At 38.4% G+C, this 22,996-nt stretch overlaps 1 protein-coding gene across 1 annotated transcript in view; it reads right to left on the reverse strand.

The window, feature by feature from the left end:
• Nucleotides 1-22,996, reverse strand: part of C5 (complement C5) — a 92,679-nt gene that overhangs the window by 26,873 nt on the left and 42,810 nt on the right. Inside the window, exons 19-25 of the mRNA XM_047768295.1 lie at nucleotides 18,623-18,696; nucleotides 17,594-17,733; nucleotides 12,549-12,776; nucleotides 10,739-10,799; nucleotides 5,938-6,027; nucleotides 4,157-4,369; nucleotides 3,613-3,688 (exon numbers count right to left, since the gene is read on the reverse strand). Of these exons, the coding sequence (XP_047624251.1) occupies nucleotides 3,613-3,688; nucleotides 4,157-4,369; nucleotides 5,938-6,027; nucleotides 10,739-10,799; nucleotides 12,549-12,776; nucleotides 17,594-17,733; nucleotides 18,623-18,696 (882 nt within the window). The remainder of the gene's footprint in view (nucleotides 1-3,612; nucleotides 3,689-4,156; nucleotides 4,370-5,937; nucleotides 6,028-10,738; nucleotides 10,800-12,548; nucleotides 12,777-17,593; nucleotides 17,734-18,622; nucleotides 18,697-22,996) is intronic.

Below are 22,996 nucleotides of genomic sequence, written 5' to 3' on the forward strand. Positions count from 1 at the left end.
CCAGCATTGCCATGGGCTGCAGTGTAGGTTGCATATGCAGCTCGGATCTGGTATTGCTGTGGCTGTGGAGTAGGCCAACAGCTCCAATTCAAACCCTAGCCTGCGAACCTCCATATGCCAGGGATGAGGCCCTAAAAAGACAAAAAAGACAAAAAAAAATCATAAAATTCCAATCTCTAATTGAACAAGATACACGCACACTATTGTTCGACAGCAGCACTATTTACAACAGCCAAGACATGGGAACAACCTAAGTGTTCATCAATATATGAATGGATAAAGAAGATGTGGTATATGTACACAATGGAATATTACTTGGTCACAAAAAAGAATGAAATAATGCCATTTGCAGTAACATGGATGGATTTAGAGATTATCATATCAAGAGAAATAAGTCAGACAAATACAGACATCACATATCACCTATTTGTGGAATCTAAAAAAAATGATACAAATGAATTTATTTATAAAATGGAAATAGACTCACAGACACAGAAAACAAACTTATAGTTACCAAAGGGGATAGCAAGGGGGGTGGGAGAGATAAATTATGAGTTTGGGATTTGCAGATACAACTACAGTATATAAAATAGAGAACCAACAAAGTCCTACTGTATAGCACAGGGAACTATATTCAATATCTTGTAATAAACTATAATGGAAAAGAATCTGAAAAAGAACATATATACATATATATACATATATACATATATATACATATATACATATATACATATATATACATATATACACACACATATATACATATATATACGTATATATGTATATACATATATATACACGTATATATATGTATATATACGTATATATACGTATATATATACATATATATATACGTATATATGTATATAATCATTTTGTTGTATACCAGAAACTAACAGAACATTGTAATTGAACTATATTTCAATTAAAAAATCATAAAATTCTAAAAAAACATAAAGTTCTTGATTGTAAAATTTGTACAAGCTATCTGATTGAAATCCCTATCTGCAGTCTGAATCTCCTTCCCCAACATCTGCGGGAGTGTTTATTGCTTCCCTTTGAGCCATGCCATTGATGCAGAACTTGCCACCTCCCAAGGAAGTTTTAATTATTATGATTACTTAGTCAAAAGGCAATCTTCATCTCTGCTAATGTCTATTTTTTTTAAGGAAAATAATCATGTTTTGGTCATTTTCTTCTATGTATATGTTTCTCCCAAGAACTAGCAGAGTTGGGTCTAAGACAGTACACAAGTGTTTCTATGTTTCTGGTTGAATACCATCCGCTCAGTCTTGCTCAGAATCTTGAGAGGCTTGAGGGGTTTCCTGAATACTACTGCACCTTCTCATGGGGATTTCTGTTTTCTGGGAGTTTAGTTTCCATCTCCTGCTGTGGTGGTTTCCAGTTTGCATCAACCCCACACTACCTGCATCCTGGGTGTTATCTTCTGGTTGCTATTCTCCAGGGACCTAACGTGTCTTTTATTTTTATTTTTTTGTCTTTTGTAGAGCTGCACCCGCAGTATATGGAGATTCCCAGGCTAGGGGTCAAATCGGAGCTTTAGCCACCGGCCTACACCACGGCCACAGCAACGAGAGAGATCCGAGCCACATCTGCAACCCACACCACAGCTCATGGCAACACCGGATCCTTAACCCACTGAGCGAGGCCAGGGAACAAACCCGCAACCTCATGGTTCCTAGTCGGATTCGTTAACCACTGAGCCATGACGGGAACTCCTAATGTGTCTTTTAAAATGTGCCACGCACACAGGGTCATCAGACCCATTTCTAAGGTACAATCTGAAACTTGGTGACTGATTGTACATAGAGCCAAAAGGAATGGAGGAGTTGAACCTGGTTAGTGGAGGACAAAATACAGAGGATTGCTGTGCACTGATTAAGGGAACAGAAGGACAAAAGAATGAATTTGTTATGGAGTGTGTTTGAAGGGCCTTTGTTCCCAGAAATACAGATCTGTGGCTCAGGAAAGAAGACAGACCTTGAGATGTTGATTAGGAATCATCTGCATAGGAGTTATGGAAGTCATGGGCTAAGGTGAGACTGCACAAGGAGAAAGTCCAGAAAATAAGAGGGTCAAGGATGAAATCCTGGGGACTCTAATAGTTAAAGGGCATAATCCTAAAGATAATTATTCTAAATTGAAAATCCCTTAAAAGTGTTTAATACAGTAGTTTCTATAAAGCCATCTGTCACAGAGTTTTTATTAAATGATAGTATTTTTTGCCATAAGGGTTTATTAATTCAGACTGTCTTTCCCTCGAATCATCAGGATTTTGGAAGTTATTGTGCTTCACCAAGAACTTACTGAGTACTTACTATATATGTCAGGCATGTACCAGGCACTAGGAATACTTATGATTGTCTATGTGGAGCTTACATTCTAGTGACAAGACATTCAATAATTGAGATAAGTAGGAATGTTAGGGATAAATTCTTAGGAGAAAAGGAAAATTGTGGAGAAGGATATGAAGTATTAAGATGGGGTGCAATTTTAGTTGGAATGATTAACAGAGGCCTCACTGAGAAGGTGACCTTTGGCAAAGACTTGAGGAGGTAAGGGAGCCAGGCATGCTGATACCTGGGGAAAAGTACTCCCCAGGAATAGGAGAAAGAGAGACTAGTCAGTGCAAAGGCCCTGAGGTAGAAGGATAGCTGGCATGTTTGAGGAACAGCAAGAAGGCCAGTGGGGCTCAAGTGGAATGAAAGAATGGTAGGGGATATGATCAAAGAGGTGAGATAGAGCCAGACTATGTAGGGTCTTGTAGATCAGAGTAAGAAGTTTAGTTTTTTTTTTTTTTTTTTTTTCTCTTTGCCATGTCTATGGCATGCAGAAGTTCCTGGGCCAGGAATTGAACCTGTGCCATAGCAGTGACCCAAGCCACCGAAGTGACAATGCTGGGTCCTTAACCTGCTGATCCACCAGGGAACACCAGGAGTTTAGTTTTACCTTAAGAAAGATGGGAAGCTCCTGAATGCTTTTTTTTTTCTTTTTCTTTTTTTATGGCTGCACCTGCAGCATATGGAAGTTCCCAGCTTAGGAGTCAGAATAGAGCCTACACCACAGCCACAGCAATGCCAGATCTGAGCCACATATGAGAACTATGCCGCAGCTTGCAGCAATCCCGGATCCTTAACCAACTGAGTGAGGCCAGGAATTAATCATAGTCTTCCTCATGGAGACTTGCTGAGACAGATTGGGAATGCTACTCCTGAATGGTTTTGGGGCATGACCTAACTTATGTTTTCACAGGGTCATTATAGCTGCTATGTTGAGTACAGACTGAAGATGGGCAGAGGGTAAAGCTGAAAGACCAGAGGGAGCTAGTGCCATAATCCAGATAAGAGATGGGAATGGCTTGGACCAGGATGATGTGTTGGGGTTGGTGAGAAGTAAAGTTCAGGATATATTTCAGAGGTGTGGCCAAAAGTACTTGCTGAATCAGATGTGGCGTATAAGAGAAAGAGGGCAGTGAAGGATGAGTAGGCTTTTAGCCTGAGCTACTGGATGAACAGAGTTTCCATTAAGGTTGTTAGTCTTTAGTTAATTAACTATTCTATGAAAATGGAAGTCAAAATCTCTACTTACCAAGTGCTAGCACTTCCACTCTTCCACATGCTGTAAGAATGGTCAGCATTTCGAAAGGACATGACGCTCAGCACGCCTAAGAGGCACCCAGAAAAGAACACAGTGCTTCAGTGACCCTCGTTTCTACTTAAAGAGGGCTTTATTAGCCCCTGGGAATGGTAAACTTCCTTTGGTGTTGGGCAGCAAGCTTATACTCTGTGGCCAACACTGAACTTTGCAAAAGAAGTATATGAATTGCTTGAATTGGGAGTTATCAAGTAGAACATTCTGAGCTCATTCAAGAAGGAAGGAAGTGCTCTGTAGAATTTGGAATGCAGGTGTCTTGTCTCTCATCCAGGCATTTTGGGGAGGTAAGCCAAAATGCTACAGCAAACAGTATTTATTTGTGTAATAGAGTCCACCTCATGTTTTTTTTTTTGGCTGAAATGCTTTTATAATTAAGCTTTTGTGTAATTCATAACTTAAATATTAGTTTAATTAAATCATCAGTTTAAAAAATCACAAAGATTTTTAATGTAAAAGGTGTGAAATAGATTTTTTTTACCTTCTCTTAACTTTTTCTGCAGGTTCTGTCTTTGAGCTAATGAGTTAGAAGAAAAGATGTCCCAATTATTTCCTGCTTCCAGGTAGTGAAAAACATAGAATACTGGGACAATACTCATCAGTTCTGCCTCTGCATTCCCTTTGGGGAGGTGAGTAAGGATATCAATGCCTTCCTGACTAAGAACTGCAGACATGACCTCTCCTATAAGCAGTCCTGAAAAAAAACAAACAAAGTCAAAGTAGATACAAGCAATCTCTATCAACTTCTAACTTAATAACAGCATATTTGAAATAGAGATAAGTACAACCATTCCCATCCTTTTCTTTTTATCTAGGCAGTTGAATTACTTCTTAGAACTAGGGAGAGAAAAAAAAGATCTGGTTATGGAGATGGATTTATTTTTTAAAAATTATTTATTATTATTATTTTGCTTTTTAGGGCTACACCCGTGGTCTATGGAGATTCCCAGAAGAGGGGTCAAACTGGAGCTACAGTTGGCAGCCTACACCACAGCCACAGCAACTCAGGATCCAAGACACATCTGCGAACTAGACCACAGCTCATGGCAATGCTGGATCCCTGACCCACTGAGCAGAGCCAGGGATGGAACCCGAATCCTCATGGATACTAGTTGGATTTATTTCTGCTGCACCACAATGGGAACTCTGGGAGATGGATTTAAAAGAAACACCAAAAACAGGCTTAAAAATGCCACTGAAATATGGGGGTAAGACGGTGTAATGCCGTGGGCAGATTACAACATAGGGGACATGGTAAATTTGTTGCCGTTCCAACTGATAGCTTTAGATAGTATAAATCCTATGAATCAATTGCTTCCACACAGCAAAGCAAAGAGTCTGACCTGTGAATACTTTATGTGAGTGCTGTGAGGACTCTGTCTATAACTCATCATGATATCCTGGAAAACTGTTTTCTTGTATATCCAACAACACAGTTGAACATGGTTAAAAAGGTCCCTTCCACTACCAGTATTCTGTGGTTCCAAGGTTTTATCTGAGATAAAATGTAGTCAGGACATTCTATTATTTTGATGCTAGGTCCCTGAATTTTTAAAGGCTGAAGATGAGGGGATAAAACCTACTAAAGATACCACTTGTGCAAATGGTACTCTAGCAGAGCAGTGTTGCTTTCTTGTGGCCATTTGCAGGTCATAAAGCCTTCTCTGGAATAGGACTGCCACTAGGATCATGAAAGTCCTTTAAATCTGGAAGCAGCTGCAACCTCATTTTAGAGACGTTTTTTGGGCCAGTGATAGCCCCACCCCCTGTCATGGAAACATGACTCTCCATTCAGATCGGGCCAGTGGAAGGAAGAAGACAGTTGGAAGAATGGTCAGGGGTTTGAATGTGGGAGTAGGAATAGGGTTCTCCTGGAGGTCCCCCATGGGGACAGAAGAAGAGGACAAGTAGGATAATTATGAAAATATTTGTTTTCTCTGAAACACAAAGTGAAATAAGAAATTTAAAATAGCACTTGTTGGAGTTCCTGTCATGGCTCAGTGGTTAACGCACCTGACTAGTATCCACGAGAACTCAGATTCGATCCCTGGCCTTGCTCAAGTGGGTTAAGGATCCAGTGCTGCCGTGACCTACGGTGTAGGTCACAGATGGGGCTTGGATCCCGTGTTGCTGTGGCTGTGGTGTATGGTGGCAGCTACAACTCCAATTCAGCCCCTAGCCTGGGAACTTCAATATGCCGCAGGTGTGGCCCTGAAAAGACAAAAGACACACACACACACACAGAGGCACTTGTTAATTTACCTTTTACACTCAGAATCCTCTTGACTTTTGTTTTGGGGACTAAGTCTAATGGTACCCTGTATGGGAATTCCTTTCGTCTGGTAATAGCACCTGAAATATAAAAGAAAATTATTAGATTTACATAGAGTTCTTGAGGAAAGACTATTTGCAGATTATTTATAATATACTTGCTTTCAAAATTTTTTTAAATGACTCTTTTATAATAACAATATTAAAATTTAAAAAGGAGGAGTTCCTGTTGTGGCTCAACAATAATGAATCCTACTAGTATCCAGTGAGGATATGGGTTTGATCCCTGACATTGCTCAGTGGGTTAAGGATCCGGCATTGCTGTGGCTGTTGTATAGGCCAGTAGCTGCAACTCTGATTCAACCCCTAGCTTGGGAACTTTCATATGCTGCGGGTGCAGCCCTAAAAAGCAAAATAAATAAACAAAAAGGAAGTTAAAAATAATCAAGGATTTTAATTAAACCCTAGACTTATATAATCCCTTTAAATAGGGTATTAAATTTGACTGTAAGCTTCCTGATCATTATAAGACAGGAATAAATAGGTTACATAAATCTTATTCATAAGTAAAAGGGAGCACGTTGTTTTGCCCAAAGAGAAAAAATTGTTCTCGGAACTGAAATCTAAAAATAACTAACATGTAATTCCTTAGTTGAGGAAATGTGAAGATTAGCTCCACTGGGAAGCATGCCCTGAAATTCTTCCCACCTTCTCTCCATCTAACTTAGACACCTTTTCTCTTTGCACAATAACGCAGTTTAAGCATGCCTGTATCAGAGAGTTTTCTACTATAATAATTTCATTAAAATGATCGTACTTATCATTCTACTGATAGAATACCAATCTCTCTGCTAAGCTTTCGAATGCACTGTTACACAGAATACTCACAGCAACCATTCGTTCTGGGTCTATTATGACTATTTTAATTTTATGGATAAGAAACTGAGGCTTAGAAAGTCAATTGCCAAGGTCACAGAGCTAGTACAGATGAAGCTGCATCTGAGCTCAGGACACTTTTACTACAGAGCCCAAAATAGTCATCATACAAAGAGTCTCCTCCTCCCATTGTCCACTAAGAAAGCTCTTTGAGGGCTAGAACATTCCCTACTGAATGCTGTAAGCACAGTCCCTGGTACATGGCCCATGCTTTTGAAAAAAAAAGAAAAAAAGAAAAGCGACATTTTACAATTAAATGGCCAAATAAAATGGCTTTGCAGAAGAGACAAGATTGTTTCTCTTCTTTCTTCATCAACCTTTGATAAATGCTGAGAATATAATATTAAAATAAACTCAGTGAAGACATTTAAGAGCTTTGTAGTGGAGTTCCCATCGTGGCGCAGTGGTTGACGAGTCTAACTAGGAACCATGAGGTTGTGGGTTCGGTCCCTGCCTTTGCTCAGTGGGTTAACAATCCAACGTTGCCATGGGCTGTGGTGTGGGTTGCAGATGCGGCTCGGATCCCGAGTTGCTGTGGCTCTGGTGTAGGCTAGAGACTGCGGCTCCGATTATACCCCTAGCCTGGGAACCTCCATGTGCCACGGGAGCAGCCCAAGAAATAGCAAAAAAAAAAAAAAAAAAAGAGCTTTGTAGTGTGGTTGAAAGAGCATTGAGTTCAGAAAGAGCTTACTCTGGATGTGACACTGGGCAAGAAACCTGATTTCTCTTTTTCTTTTCAAGTCCACACCTGCTGCATATGGAAGTTCCCAGGCTAGGGGCTGAATTGGAGCTGCAGCTGCTGGCGGCCTACACCACAGCCACAGCAATGCTAGATCCTAACCCACTGAGCAAGGCCAGGAATTGAACCCTCATCCTCATAGATACTAGGTGGGTTTATTATCGCTAAGACACAATGGGAACTCCAAGACACCTGATCTTTCTATGTCTGGTTCTGCTCATCATTTAAATAGAGGTAATAACATTTTCCTCAATGGGGTTTCATGAGGGTAAAAATAACATAGACAAAGAGCCTGTCAAACAGTTTGTGCTCAATATACAGTACTTAGGATAGTAGGTTGTTTGAGAAATTTCAGTTCTCATTAGCAACTCTTCTGCCAGACGGAAAAGGTACAGAAGAGAAAGCTGAAACTAGGGGAAGTCAGTTTTACTCCTTGATAGAGATCACAAAAAAAGACCCACCAAGGTATCATATATAAAGGTAGATGCCAGAGAGATTAAAACATTTAAAAGTTAAATCTATAAAATCAATAGGATTAAATAGCCAACACCATCTTTGCAAACAAAAAGTGAGGAACGACTTAAATATATAACCATAAAATGAAATTATAATAAATTTGACTATATCAGAATGAGGGGTTCTAGTTCAAAACTCACTAAGTTCATTATCGCCCAGAGAAGTGTATCAGAGACAAAATCATCAAGAAATAGATAAGAGAACCCAAGTGGAAAATATTAAAAGAAGTGCACAAGATAGGACTAGGCAATTCACAGATGAGAAGCCTGAATGGCCAACAAGCATACAAAGAAATGTTTAAAATCACTGCAGTCAGAAGAATCCAAATTAAAACTATAATGAGATGTCCCATTTTAGAGAGGCAAGTAATACCAAGCGTGGGTGAGGATGTGGTGTTGAGAATCCTCACGCAGTGCTGGTAGAAGTGTAAATACTAGAGCCATTCTGAATAGCAACGTGATAGAAGTAAATGACACGCAGCATAGGTGTGCCCTTTGATCCAGAAGTTCAACTCCCAGATATACAGTCCAGATAAATGCTTACAGATTTGTAAGGGAGATGGACAAGGATGTTCGTTGCAGCATTGTTTATGGGAGTTGGGGAGCTGTCATGAGGGGATGGATAAGTAACACTGGCGGAATATATTTTGAAATACAGTGTAAGAAGCAGAAAGTAAATGTATGTATAGCAATTGAAATATTTCTTTAAAACAGAATATTGAGTCTAAAAACTTAAGACCTAGAATAGGATCTTAGCACAGTACCTTTTATATATTAAAAAGACACAAACACACAAAACAACCTTACCTCCCTATTCAAAGACATATATCAAGCATATTTGAGTGGGGGCATGTGAAGGAAGGGAAGGGGAAGTGGGTGTCAGGAATGAGGAGGAAAAATAAAACACGAGAGGGGCTTGTCCAGACCGATGAAGATGCTGTGCCAGGAAGTGGGGGTGGGGGGTGGGGAGCTGAACTCTCTGTATCCGAGATATGAAAAGAATTGAGGGAGAGAGCTTGTTAGAGAGAAAAAAGCAAGAACCAAATGCTAGGGCTACTCTTGTGCATTGAGTTTTTGTGTTTAGTCTTCTTTTAAGCTGATGTCACACAATTTTAAATACCATTCTTTTACAATTTGTCCTGATACCTCATTCTCCCTCACTGATGATTTTTCTCAGATTTCCTCTCACATTATTGTCATTTACTTTCCAAATTGGTTTTTCAGCCTTTGAAAAAAATCTGTAAAATATTACATTGGTATAGCAATTCCAGTATGTACAGATTGGAAGTATTTAATAAAATTTCTGAAATAAACTGCATAGAATTTGTTGTCATCTTTATCCTCTTTAGCTACCTGAATCTAAGTTGTCTACAAAGGATAATGGGAAAAAGTCACATGACAAAATTGGAAAGAGGTATAGATTACTTTTTTTTTGGAACCAAGTTTTTTTTTTTTTTTTGGTCTTTTTGCCATTTCGAGGGCCACTCCCTGAGGTTCCCAGGCTAGGGGTGGAACCAAGATTTTTGATGGAGAGATCTGCTCCCAGATAAAAGACCACTGTCCTCTTTGGCTCTGATAGTCACACCTAGGATGGGTAAGACAGGGCCGTTTTGGAAAGCTGTTTGCAATGTTAGTGTATGAGGCATAAGGGTGAAGAGAAAGAGAAGACACAGGGTGCAGTGGCTCTGAGGTGTGATGTAACTGCATGAGTCCAAAACCTCAGAACTTGTCAGAATCTCCCCATTGATCCTTCACAAGCTGGGAAGAGGTCTATGTGAAGATAAAATTAGAGAAAAACACTTGCTTGTGAATTTTTCTTTTTGTTACTCTGTTGAAGTCATCCTTATTCAGTTTATGGGACTCAGCTGATTTGAAATGTAAACATCTTAATTCCTGGCTTTCCTAGAGGAAATGGCACCCTGAGTCTAGTCTAGCCTAGTCTAATCTTGATTTTTAAGGAAACACTTTTTTTTCCATTGCTGAAAGAAAAGAAAAATGATACAAAGAAACAATAAGGTAAATTTCAACCATTTAATAAGAGCTACAGCCCATCTGTGTTTTTTTGGTAAAAAGAATTGTTAACTGAGCACATTCTAAATTTCATAAATACATATGTATTTAGGCTTTGATTAAGTGCTCAAATGTTTGCAAAATTCTATTGAGAAGATTCAGAATATCTCAATCGGAGGAAAAGCAAGGAAGCAGAACAATGAGGAATGGCTTTGTTAAGTAATTAATCAGCATTATTGTGTTTTCAAATAATGCATGTTAAATATGTAAATGACTTTTTCTTAGGGGTTATTCAATGGTTCTATAAGAAAATATTATGTTATTATTGTGATGGATAGAAAATGACAATGTATAAGGAAAATCATGCAATTATTACTATTTCACTGCCTTGCATTTAAGACTAATGGGATTATTTTTCTTTGTTCTAAATCCATCCAGATTATAATAAACACATGCTATGAAGAATGGCAATGAACTAAGAGGTAGCTATTTCTGATTTTAGACAATTAAAAATTTTAAGAATAGTGTTTCAGGTTATACATCTCTCTAAAGCAAAAGACAACATATAAATTATGAAAATTATTTTGCCTACCATAGACACCCTTTGGGTCCAGAGTAATACCAGCATAACTTTCCCTTTTGACACCTTCTGGCTAAAATAAAGGCAAAAATACTGAGTTAATAACATAATTAAATTTATATGACCTAAATGCTTGGATCAACTTGACAACTGATCAAGTTGGATCAATTTTTTACAATTAAAAAATATTTTTTTGAGAAGGTAAATTATGTTTAAATATTTATATGTAGACATGAAGGAATAAGATTTTCTGGCAATTTGCATGATAATCAAAGCAAACACTTATAAACAATTATACTCAATTACCTGGCTTATAATAACAGAAGCTATTATAAGCCAGGTAATTGATCTAAGTGTTTTATATGTATTAACTCTTTAATCTCAAAAATACTCTATGAAGTAGGAACTATTATTACTCTCATTTGATATATGAGAAACTGACACCCAGAGAGATCAACAAACTTATCCATTGTCACATGGATAGGAAGCGGTGGAGCCAGGATTCAACCTCAGGCAGTGTGGCTCTAGAGTCTGTGAAAGCTTCACAGAATCTGCCTTGCACAAAATAAGTCAATACATGTTTACTGAAATGAGTTTCATGACTGAAAACAGAACTCGGAGGAAAAAGACCTAGGAAGACCCAGATCTGTGGTTAAGAATCTTGCCAAGGAGTTCTGTCATGGTGCAGTGGAAATGAAACCAACCAAGAACCATGGGGTTGCGAGTTCAATCCCTGGCCTTGCTCAGTGAGTTAAGGATCTGGCATTGCCGTGAGCTGTGGGGTAGGTCACAGACTCTGCTCGGATCCTGTGTTGCTGTGGCTCTGGCGTAGGCCGGCAGCTGTAGCTCTGATTAGACCCCTAGCCTGGGAACCTCCATGTGCTGCCATTGCGGCCCTAAAAAAAAAATTCTTGCCAAGAATCTTAATCTTTTTTTTTTTTGAAAAAAAATTTTTGTGTGTGTGTGTGTGTGTGTCTTTTTAGGGCTGCACCAGTGGCATATGGAGGTTCCCAGGCTAGGGATCTAATCGGAGCTGTAGCTTCCCGACTACGCCACAGCTGCAGCAATGCCAGATCCGAGCCGTGTCTGCGACCTACACTGCACCTCAAGGCAATGCCGGATCCTTAACCCACTGAGCAAGGCCAGGGATTGAACTCACAACCTCATGGTTTCTGGTTGGATTCATTTCCACTGCACCATGATGGGAACTCCAAGAATCTTAATCTTAATAAGACAACAAGAAAACACTCAACAGACTATGTGGGTAAATAGTAAAGAAATGATAGTTTTCTTCCTTTTTTTTTTTTTGCCTGTTTACTTACTTAAAAAAATGGAAATTTTCCTGGACTGTAAATTCTAAACTATTAATTCATGGGTTGTGTCTTATTTATTATTATAGCTCCAGTACTTAGCATAGTGTCTGGCACAGATTTGAAGACATTTTCTGAATGTGTTGGGGGAAAAACCTGGAAAACTATCTACCAAAATGTTAAAATTGGATATCTCTGGTTGCAGGGTTATTGGTGATTTTAATTTTCTTCTCTATGGTTTTTCAGTATTACATATTTCCTATAATAAGCAGGTATTGTTGTTTCATTTAAATTTTAAAGACGTAATTTCAGACTTAAAGAAAAGTTAGAATAGTCCAAAAATATCTGAGAAAACCTCCAGCCAGATTCCCCCAAATGTTGATATTTTGTCATTTGTCTGTTATCATTTTCTCTCTTTCTGAATCATTTAAGCATGAGTTGTTGATAACTTTTTTTTCCATAAAGAAAAAAGTGTTTTGTAAAGAATCCAAAAACAGGCATGCTTTTCTTACCACCACTCGTAATGTTTTTACTAAGATTTCTCTTCCAAGTGAAGTCTCCAGGGAAAAGTTGATATTGTGGAGACCGATTTCCAGAGGAAGCACGTCGAAGGTCACCAAGTGGCTGGAGGAGCCCTCTATTTTCTGGGGCAGACATCTGGAGGACTTTTTCCCCTGCGGGTCAATGCCTGGGCTCCCTGATGAACAGATTCCCTCCACGGGAGGCATTTTAACGCAGAACTGAAATATCATCAGTGAACAATTATTTCAAAACATTTTATGATAAGGAAAGCACACCCTGACTATGTTCATCTGGACACAAACTCTCTCCTTGTACTTTATGTAACAAGAATCCATTAGATTCTAAGGCTGAGAAGAAAGCTCGTTTCAGATTTTCTAGTTGCCCTAGAGCATAACAATGTAACAAGATGGCAAGATGTCTAGAAAGCTAAGCACTAGCTTAGAAATGGCTAACTTTCCTTAGACTGTTACCTGCTTAATCAGGTACAATTGCTATTGAAGTTCTGTCATATTGTTCATGTTGTGACAGCATTTGTTATACCATCTCTTTTCATGTTAATGTTTTAGACAGTGGGAGCCCTAGGTTCAGGCACTCTGTGTGTCTTATTCATCCTTGCATCTTACAGTTTAGCCTTTGGTGATCAAAAAATTGTTTTATGAAAGACTGAAAACTCCATCTCTTGGCATTCAAGGCCCTGCCCAGTATGTCTCCTAGTAACTTTTCTAGTCTTGTCTCTTATTAACTTCCATTATATTGCCAGACTCTGGCTCCGGGAAGACTTAGGTTCAAATCTTGGCTGTGCCCCTTACTATGTGACAAAAGCAGGTTGCATGAGCCTCTGTATCTTCATCTTTGTAATGGGGATAACAATGGTACCTATTGACTTCTGGCTAAAATAGTGAATATTTTTCATCTCTTCTCTAAAATCTGGTGAATGGTCAGAACTATATCTAAAGGAATAAATCTAAGATCCAGAATAAATCAAGTAGGTAAATAAGAATGAGTGCCAATATTTAACAATGAACTTTGAGGAGTTTATCAAAAATGGCAAGTTCCTTTTCCATCTTAGCTCTTCTCTTGGGAAATACAACAACCAGAGTGGGTGAAATAGGAGTTAAAGAAGCCTATTTAGGTTGCTGGTTTGATCCCTGGCCTCAGTCGGCGGGTTGGATCCGGTGTAGCTGTAGTGTAGTTCACAGACACGGCTCGGATCTGGCGTTGCTGTGGCTGTGGTGTTGGCTGGCAGCTGTAGCTCCAATTCGACCCCTAGCCTGGGAACCTCCACATGCCGTGGGTGTGGCCCTCAAAAGACAAAAAGACACACAAAAAAGAAGCTCATTGGATCACCCAGGTCAGCAGGAGAAGGATGAGGAAGGATAGTTATAAGAGTCACGATAAAATTAAACATGAATTCATTATTTAAAAAACTCTTAGAAGGGAACTTTTGAAATTGATATCAAATAAATAAAAGAGGAGTTCCCACTGTGGCACAGTGGGTTAAGGGTGCAACTGCAGTGGCTCTGGTCACTGCAGAGGTATGGGTTGATCCCCAGCCAGGTGCAGTGGGTTAAAGGAGCCGGTGTTGCCTCAGCCGTGGCATAAGTCACAGCTGCAGCTAGGATTCGATCCCTGGCCAGGGAACTTCCATATGCTGTGGGTACGGCCATAAAACAAACAAAAAAAGCTTTTGGCAGTGGCTCTGCTTTTGAAAACAGCCAAAGGCTCCTATTGGATAAACCTTCTGCAAATAATAACTGTAAGTTCTAGATAAAATATGTATTAAAACTACCTGAAGGCAGAGTTCCCATCATGGCACATTGGTTAATGAATCTGACTAGGAACCCTGAGGTTGCGGGTTTGATCCCTGGCCTCGCTCGGCAGGTTAAGGATCTGGTGTTGCCGTGAGCTGTGGTATAGGTTGCCGATATGGCTTGGATCCCATGTTGCTGTGGCTCTGATGTAGGCTGGCGGCTACAGCTCCGCTTGGACCCTTAGCCTGGGAACTGTCATATGCTGAGGGTGCGGCCCTAGAAAAGACAAAAAGACAAATAATAATAATAATAATAATTTAAAAAACTACCTGAAGTCACTATAGAGTGGAAGAGAAGGTGACACTCAGAAGAAGGGAAGTACACTGGGTGAGGGTCCAGTTTTTTACAGCTTTAACCTGAGGGCAGTGAACATTAGTCCCTTGAGGAGTAGCTAAACCTCCCACAGAACCTGCCGTCTTACTGGCTTAAAGAACCAGGGGACAGAGGATGGGGAAGCCACCACAGCATAAAACTGAAGGAGCTCCAAGTCCAGTGTAGAAACTTTTCTCAAACCTGGCCAACCCTTGAACCACACACAGCACAGACTCTAAGCATCCTAGCTAAGGCTAAGAGAAATGAACTGAGATTTCAGAGTCTGGGATTGATTCAGCCAACTGCTTGCTAAAACACAGAAGCTAAGATGGAAGCTCTTCAGAGGATCGTAGTAGAATCCAACGATCTTTAACATTTCATTAAGGAAGTCCAAGGGTCAATGCAAAGTTAGTGGATGTAAGAAATAGGGAAGTGTGATCTATACTCAAGAGGAAGTATCTCTTGAGTTATTAACCAGAGATATCACAGATGTTCTTGTTTCTTATTTTGATATGATGAATAATGCACTGATAATTTAAAAATTAAATAAAATATGGCCGTACCCTGAGATGTGTGATACTTAAAAAAAACACTCTAGTTATAACTATGTCACTGCAATTCGTGGTTCTCTGAGCAGTAATGCAATGCAATGTAACGTATAGTCTATGTCACAACTATTCAACTCTGCCATGGATAATACCTACAGAAATGAATGTGGCTGTAAACTTAATTTACAGAGAATGAAATTTGAATTTCAAATAATTTTCACATGCCATGAAACCTTCTTCTACTTCCTTCCCTATTCCAACCTTCCAGAAATGTGAAAAACAGTCTTAGCTTACAGATTATAAAAGAAAAGGGGAGGAGTTCCTGTCGTGGTGCAGTGGTTAACGAATCCGACTAGGAACCATGAGGTTTCGGGTTCGAGATCCCTGGCCTTGCTCAATAGGTCAAGGATCCGGGGTTGCCATGAGCTGTGCTGTAGGTCGCAGATGCGGCTCAGATGCCGCGTTGCTGTGGCTCTGGTGTAGGCCGGTGGCTACAGCTCGGATTAGATCCCTAGCCTGGGAACCTCCACATGCCGCAGGAGCCGCCCTAGAAAAGGCAAAAAGACAAAAAAAAAAAAAAAAGGGAGGGGGATAGACCAGTGTTAGCCCATGGGCCGTAGATTTGATGACCCCTGAGCTAGTGCCCAAAGCAAAAGAACAAAGAGCTGTAAAAGATTCGATATTATAGGCCAGTCAGTTTCCCTTACACTAGTTTATAAATTCAGGAAAATACCTACCAAAACCTGAATACATTTTAAACTAATCAACAAACAATTATTTGACACTTAGAGCCTTATAATCACAAAATTTTAAAATTACTCAATTTCATTCTATGTACATATTTTTGTTGCATCAGAGTATGACAGCACGATCTATAGAAACCATTCAAACATAAAATATACAACACTAAGAGAGTGGCATGGAACTATGAGTTCACAGATAAAAGGAATTAAATAGAATCTGTCATTAATAAGAGTGTATTTGGGGAGTGCCCATTGTAGTGCAGTGGAAACAAATCTGACTAGGAACCATGAGGTTGTGGGTTTGATCCCTGGCCTCACTCAGTGGGTTAAGGATCCAGCATTGCCTTGAGCTGTGGTGTAGGTCAAAGACATGTTTCGGATCCCACGTTGCTGTGGCTCTGGTGTAGGCTGGCAGAAACACTTCTGATTGGACCCCTAGCCTGGGAACCTCCAATGTCGCAGGTAAAGCCCTAAAAAGACAAAAAAAGACAAAAAAAAGAAAAAGAAAAATAAGAGTTTATTTGGGTATTTTAAAATGGATTGCTATATTTAGATGCTGCTGTATACCTTTAAAAGTATATAACAGTTTTATTTACAAAAATCAATACTTAAGTATTCCTGAAGTTACAGATTTGCATATTTTTTTGAATTTACAATGAAAAATTTTAGATGCCAATTTTAAAATGTGCCAATGGGATACTTATTTTTTCCCCAAAAAAATTTAGGGTGTTATAAGTGAAATTTTTGGAGACCACTGAAATACTCATGTCTAAGAAAGAAATTAAAACTTCAAAAAAAAAATAGAGTCAGATTTCTGGTCTGTATTGATTTTCTACATAAAGTTTTGTGATTGTGATTTTCAAGTGAAATCAGTTAGCCTAAGTGTATAATTCTCTTTAAAAATGTGTTGGCAAAAAGAAGACAAATGGTGGGTCTGACTGTGGTTGGAGTTTTTCACGGTGTGTACTCCAGAGTGAAAGAGGATCAGAGTTGGCACGATTTTAATCAGTGCAATCACAAGGATGGTTTATGAATTCTAACCTGAAAAAGGAGTGATGTTAAGACATTAGCATAAGTGGGCTACTAGGTAACAAAAAATGTAGTGGAGTCTATGAGTTGGAGGTTTCAATGATATGACAGAGCTGTGACTACAAAGTAACAAGGTTAATGAGTGGGAAGGATGGTAGGAGGTTGTGGTCAGTTGGTAAGATGTTTGAAATAAAATTTTCTGAGGGGAAAACAAGATCTGCAAGATGAAGATGAGTGTGAATGGCTAAAATGGAGGAAAGGAAAGGGTTATTAGAGGCAAGGAGATCAGGGAACTCAAAAGTCCAGGGTGATGAATGAACCAAATACGAACTCCTCTTTCTCTGAGCCTCCATAATACAATGGTTATCTTAAGGACTTGTATTCTTCATTAAGGTGGAGTTGTATGAATAGTTATCTTATATAACAATTATCTTATATAACTATCTACTAATAGTTAATTCTTCTTTTCCTTTTCCCTTCACTGAGTTGAGTTTTTATTTTTGTGTTATGTGATAATTCCATTTACAGACTTCTCAAAAAATCAGAGACTTCATTTTGTTTCTATTTGAATATACCATAAATACCTACTTACCAGCACTCCAGATGTTCCGTAGTTGTAAACAGTTCCTTTCAATTGGACCTGTTCCCCTCGTACAACAGAATATGGTATACTCATCTCCAGGAAGACATCTTTAAGCACCTTTGCATTGAGAGTATCAGTAACACATATACCTTTGGCCCAAAGTAGATGTATATTAGGGAATTCCTAAAATGCCTTATTAGTACTACAATGTCTCAGATTTGCTTTGCTTCAAGAGAAAAGGAATGTTAGATCATGTTTTTCTCTGCTCTATCATCTCATGTCCTTGAATTTCTTACTCATTGAATTTTTAAACTTTAAAAAATTGAGACATAATTGACAGATAATATTATATTCATTTCAGGTATACAACATAATGATTTGATATTTGTATATATAGGGAAATGATCACCACGAAAAGTCTAGATAACATCCTCCACCACACATATTACACATTATTTTCTTGTGATGAGATGTTTTAAGATCTATTCTTTTACCATTGATCTTCATTCAATAATTATTTGTATTAACAGAAAACTTCATTTGCCTAATAAATATCTAATTCTGTTTAAGGTGTGAGAATGTTTGTTAACTAAAGCACCAAATCTTTTCCAGATTCTCATTATTGGTTGTATTTAATGGGTATAAAATTTTGATTGTAGAAACCAAGATTTTTAAGAACAAAAAAACAGCAAACAAATAAGCCAAGTATGAAGTTATTTATAAAGTGTCTGCACTAAATCACCACAAAAGAGCATTTGCCCAGGAGAGAAATAATATATTTGTCTCTAACTTTATTCAATCTTCCAGTCACAGAGAAAAAGCAAAGGAAAATGGGGGCTTCACATCAGCGTTTATAAAGTGATGGCTAATAGAAGAGCAAAAGAAAAAACTGATATGGTCAAAGATGTGGGCATATCCAAGTCTTTTTGTAATACATTAAAAATAAGCCCTGTGTAAACTTAAGAGACAATCACAAAAAATCGCATTTTGCTAAATCAAATCACTCTTTAAGTGAGTATATAACTTCTGTTTGCTTACCGCTATTTGAGATGCCAATGCCTTGAATTTCCCAGGTGGTTAGGGAATCAGGTAGCACAAACTGCAACTGGTTTCTAAAAGTTAAATTATTGACATTCAAATATAGTGGAACATTGATTACCCCAAATTGACATCTTTCTTAACAGAATTTTTGCTTCATACTACTTTATAAGAAAGAAAAAAAAATCACAACATAACAAAATCACATCAGATTTTAAGGAAAAATAAGCAAGAAAAATATATTTAGTAATACCAAAACCAGACAAAGATACCACAAAAAAAAGAAAACTATAGGCCAATATCTCTTATGAATATAGACACAAAAATTCTCAACAAAATTTTAGCCAACTGAATCCAACAACATATCAAAAAGATCATATACCACAACCAAGTGGGATTCATCCCAGGTTCACAAGGATGGTTCATCATACGTAAATCAATCAACATCATACACCACACTGACAAAAGAAAAGTCAAAAACCACACAGTCATCTCAATAGATGCAGAAAAGGCATTTGACAAAGTTGAACATCCATTCATGATCAAAACTCTTACTAAAGTGGCTATAGAGAGAAGATACCTTAATATGATAAAAGCCATTTATGACAAACCCACAGCAAATACTGAATGGAGAAAAGCTGAAGGTCTTCACACTAAAATCTGGAACAAGACAAGGATGTCCACTCTCACCACTGTTATTCAACATAGTATTGGAAGTCCTGGCCACGGCAATCAGACAAACCAAAGAAATAAAAGGCATCCAAATTGGAAGAGAAGAGGTAGAATTGTCACTATATGCCAATGACATGGTACTATATATAGTAAGGACTCAACCCAAAAACTACTTGCACTGATCAACGAATTCAGCAAAGTAGCAGGATATAAGATTGACATTCAGAAATCAGTTGCATTTCTGTACACTAACAATGAAATATTAGAAAATGAATTAAAAAATACAATACCTTTTAAAATTGCACACCAAAAAATCAAATACCTGGGAATAAACCTGACCAAGGAGGTGAAAGACTTATATGCTGGGAACTATAACACATTAATCAAGGAAATTAAAGAGGATGGAACGATATTCCATGCTCCTGGGTTGGAAAAATTAATATTGTAAAAATGGTCATACTACCCAAAGCAATCCACAGATTCAATGCAATCCCTATCAAATTACGCATGACATTTTTCACAGAACTTGAACAAACAATCCAAACATTTATATGGAACCACAAAAGATCCAGAACTGCCAAAGCAATCCTGAGGAACAAAAACCAAGCAGGAGGCATAACTCTCCCAGACTTCAGGCAATATTACAGAGCCACAGTAATCAAGACAGTGTGGTACTGGTACCAAAATAGACAGACAGACCAATGGAACAGAATAGAGAACCCAGAAATAAACCTAGATACCTATGGTCAATTAATCTTCAACAAAGGAGGCAAGAATATAAAATGGGAAAGAGTCTTTTCAGGAAGTGGTGCTGGGAAAACTGGACAGCCACATGTAAATCAATGAAACTGGAACACACCCTCACACCATACACAAAAATATACTCAAAATGGCTAAAAGACTTAAATATAAGACAAGACACCATGAACTCCTAGAAGAGACCATAGGCAAAACATTCTCTGATATCAACCTTACAAATGTTTTCCCAGGTCAGTCTCCCAAAGCTATAGAAATAAAAGCAAAAACAAACCAATGGGACCTAATCAAACTGACAAGATTTTGCAAGGAAACCATAAAAAAACCCAAAAAAGACAACTTACAGAATGGGAAATGGACAAGGGCTTAATCTTTAAAATATATAAATAACTTATACAACTCAACAGCAAAAAAGCCAACAACCCAGTGGAAAAATGGGCAAAAGACCTGAATAGACATTTCTCCAAAGAAGATATATGGATGGCCAACAAGCACATGAAAAAATGCTCAACATCACTGATTGAGAAATGCAAATCAAAACTACCATGAGGTACCACCTCATACCAGTCAGAATGGCTGTCATTAATGAGTCCATAAAGAACAAGTGCTAGAGGGGGTGTGGAGAAAAGGGAACCCTCCTGCACTGTTGGTGGGAATGGAAGCTGGTACAGCCATTTTGGAGATCAGTCTGGAGGTACCTTAGAAAACTGTATATAGAACTACTATGTGACCCAGCAATCCCACTCTTGGGCATATATCCAGACAAAACTTTCCTTGAAGAAGACACATGCACCTACATGTTCATTGCAGCAATATTCACAATAGCCAAGACATGGAAACAACCTAAATGTTCACTGACAGATGAATGGATTAAGAAGATGTGGTATATACACACAGTGGAATACTACTCAGCAATAAAAAAGAACAAAATAATGCCATTTGCAGCAATATGGATGGAACTAGAGACTTTCATACTGAGTAAAGTACATCAGAAAGAGACAGACAAATACCATATGATATCACATATCTGGAATCTAATATATGGCACAAATGAATCTTTCCACAGAAAAGAAAATCATGGACTTGGAGAATAGACTTGTGGTTGACATGGGGGAAGGGGAGGGAGTGGGATGGATGGGGTGCTTGGGGTTAATAGATGCAGACTATTGTCTTTGGAATGGATTAGCAATAAGATCCTGCTGTGTAGACTGGGAACTATGTCTGGTCACTTATGACGGGGCATGATAATGTGAGAAAAAAGAATGTATACATGTATGTGTAACTGGGTCACCATGCTGTACAGTAGAAAATTGACAGAACACTATAAACCAGCTATAACAGGAAAAAATAAAAATCATAAAAAATAAAAATAAATAAATCCTCTTCTAGAAAAGAAAAAAGAAGAAGATGTGGTATATATACACAGTGGAACACTACTCAGCCATAAAACAGAACAAAATAATGCCATTTGCAGCAACTTGGATGGAACTAGACACTCTCATACTAAGTGAAGTAAGTCAGAAAGAGAAAGACAAACCATATGATTTCACTTATATCTGGAATATAATATACGGCACAAATGAATCTTTCCATGGAAAAGAAAATCATGGACATGGAGAACAGACTTGTGGTTGCCAAGAGGGAGGGGGAGGGAGTGGGGGGGACCTGGAGTTTGGGGTTAATAGAGGCAAACTATTGCCTTTGGAATGAATAAGCAGTGGGACCCTGTTGTATAGCACTGGGAACTATGTCTGGTCACTTGATGGAGCATGATAATGTGAGAAAAAAGAATGTATACATGTATGTGTGACTGGGTTGCCTTGCTGTACAGTAGAAAATTGACAGAACACTTTAAATCAGCTATAATAGAAAAAATAAGAATCGTTATTAAAAAAGAAAAATATTTTAGTAATTCTCCTACTCATTTCATGTTTTTAGATATTTCACTTGTATGATGAGAATTTAAATGCAGAGCAGTGCCTTTGAAACACTACAAATTCAAAACATATAGCTCAAAGAAAAAATTATGTTTATCTTGTAAGTTCTAAAATAGGGAAGCAAAACAATGCATTTTAATACTGCTTAACATCTTAACAGTGACATAACTAAAAGTTTCTGGTTAAGATCAAGCTTATATATTTATTTATTTCACAACAAACAGCTGTTGTCCACCAACTTTGTGTCAAGCACAGCCCTAAACACTGCATGCATTGATACAGTCTTGCTCTCAAGGAGTTCACAGTCTAGTGGAGGAAACAGTTAAGTATACAAATTGCAATTCATTGTAATTATAACTATACAAATAAAACTTTAAAAAAAATTCAGAGGCAGTGTACATTGATTCAATATATTTATTTTGTGACTCTACAAGCCAGGTCCTATGCTAGGCTCTGGATATAAAACTAATCTGAATTTAGTCCTGGCCCTGGAGGTATTTACATTTTAATGTGGAAGACGGTCAGGTAAACAGGACATCATTATATGTGTGAAATGTGCAGCAGAGTTCTTTGGGAGGGGGTAATTCATCCAGTCACTGGTAGGGTCGGGGACAGTGGTGGAAAAGTGTACAAGGGGAAGTGCTAGCCCAGGGGCAATGTTAGATGAAGTGCAGAACACTGCGGAGGAGGAATTAGGGGGGACAAGAGTAGGAGACCTACTAGAAGATGAATGCCAGGCCCTGAATTCACTGCCTTGCCTGCTTCTTGGAAAGTCCATGCTTCGAGAACCCCCCACCCCTGGCCAACCTGAGGAAGGGCTCAGGGCTCACTCTTTTCAGTGGTACAGAGCATGTATTAAATAAAGGACTTTTACAAGAAAAGAACCTTTCTCCTCATCAATCAATGTTTGTTTTGTAGCACAGATATTTCAGGATGAAAACAGCTGTGGAACACAGTGGAGGGCACACAGTCGTGCTCAGTAAAGGTTGACTGAAACAGTGAAAGCGAG

The sequence above is a fragment of the Phacochoerus africanus genome, chromosome 2 (assembly GCF_016906955.1).
Source record: "Phacochoerus africanus isolate WHEZ1 chromosome 2, ROS_Pafr_v1, whole genome shotgun sequence".
Lineage (NCBI taxonomy): Eukaryota > Metazoa > Chordata > Mammalia > Artiodactyla > Suidae > Phacochoerus > Phacochoerus africanus.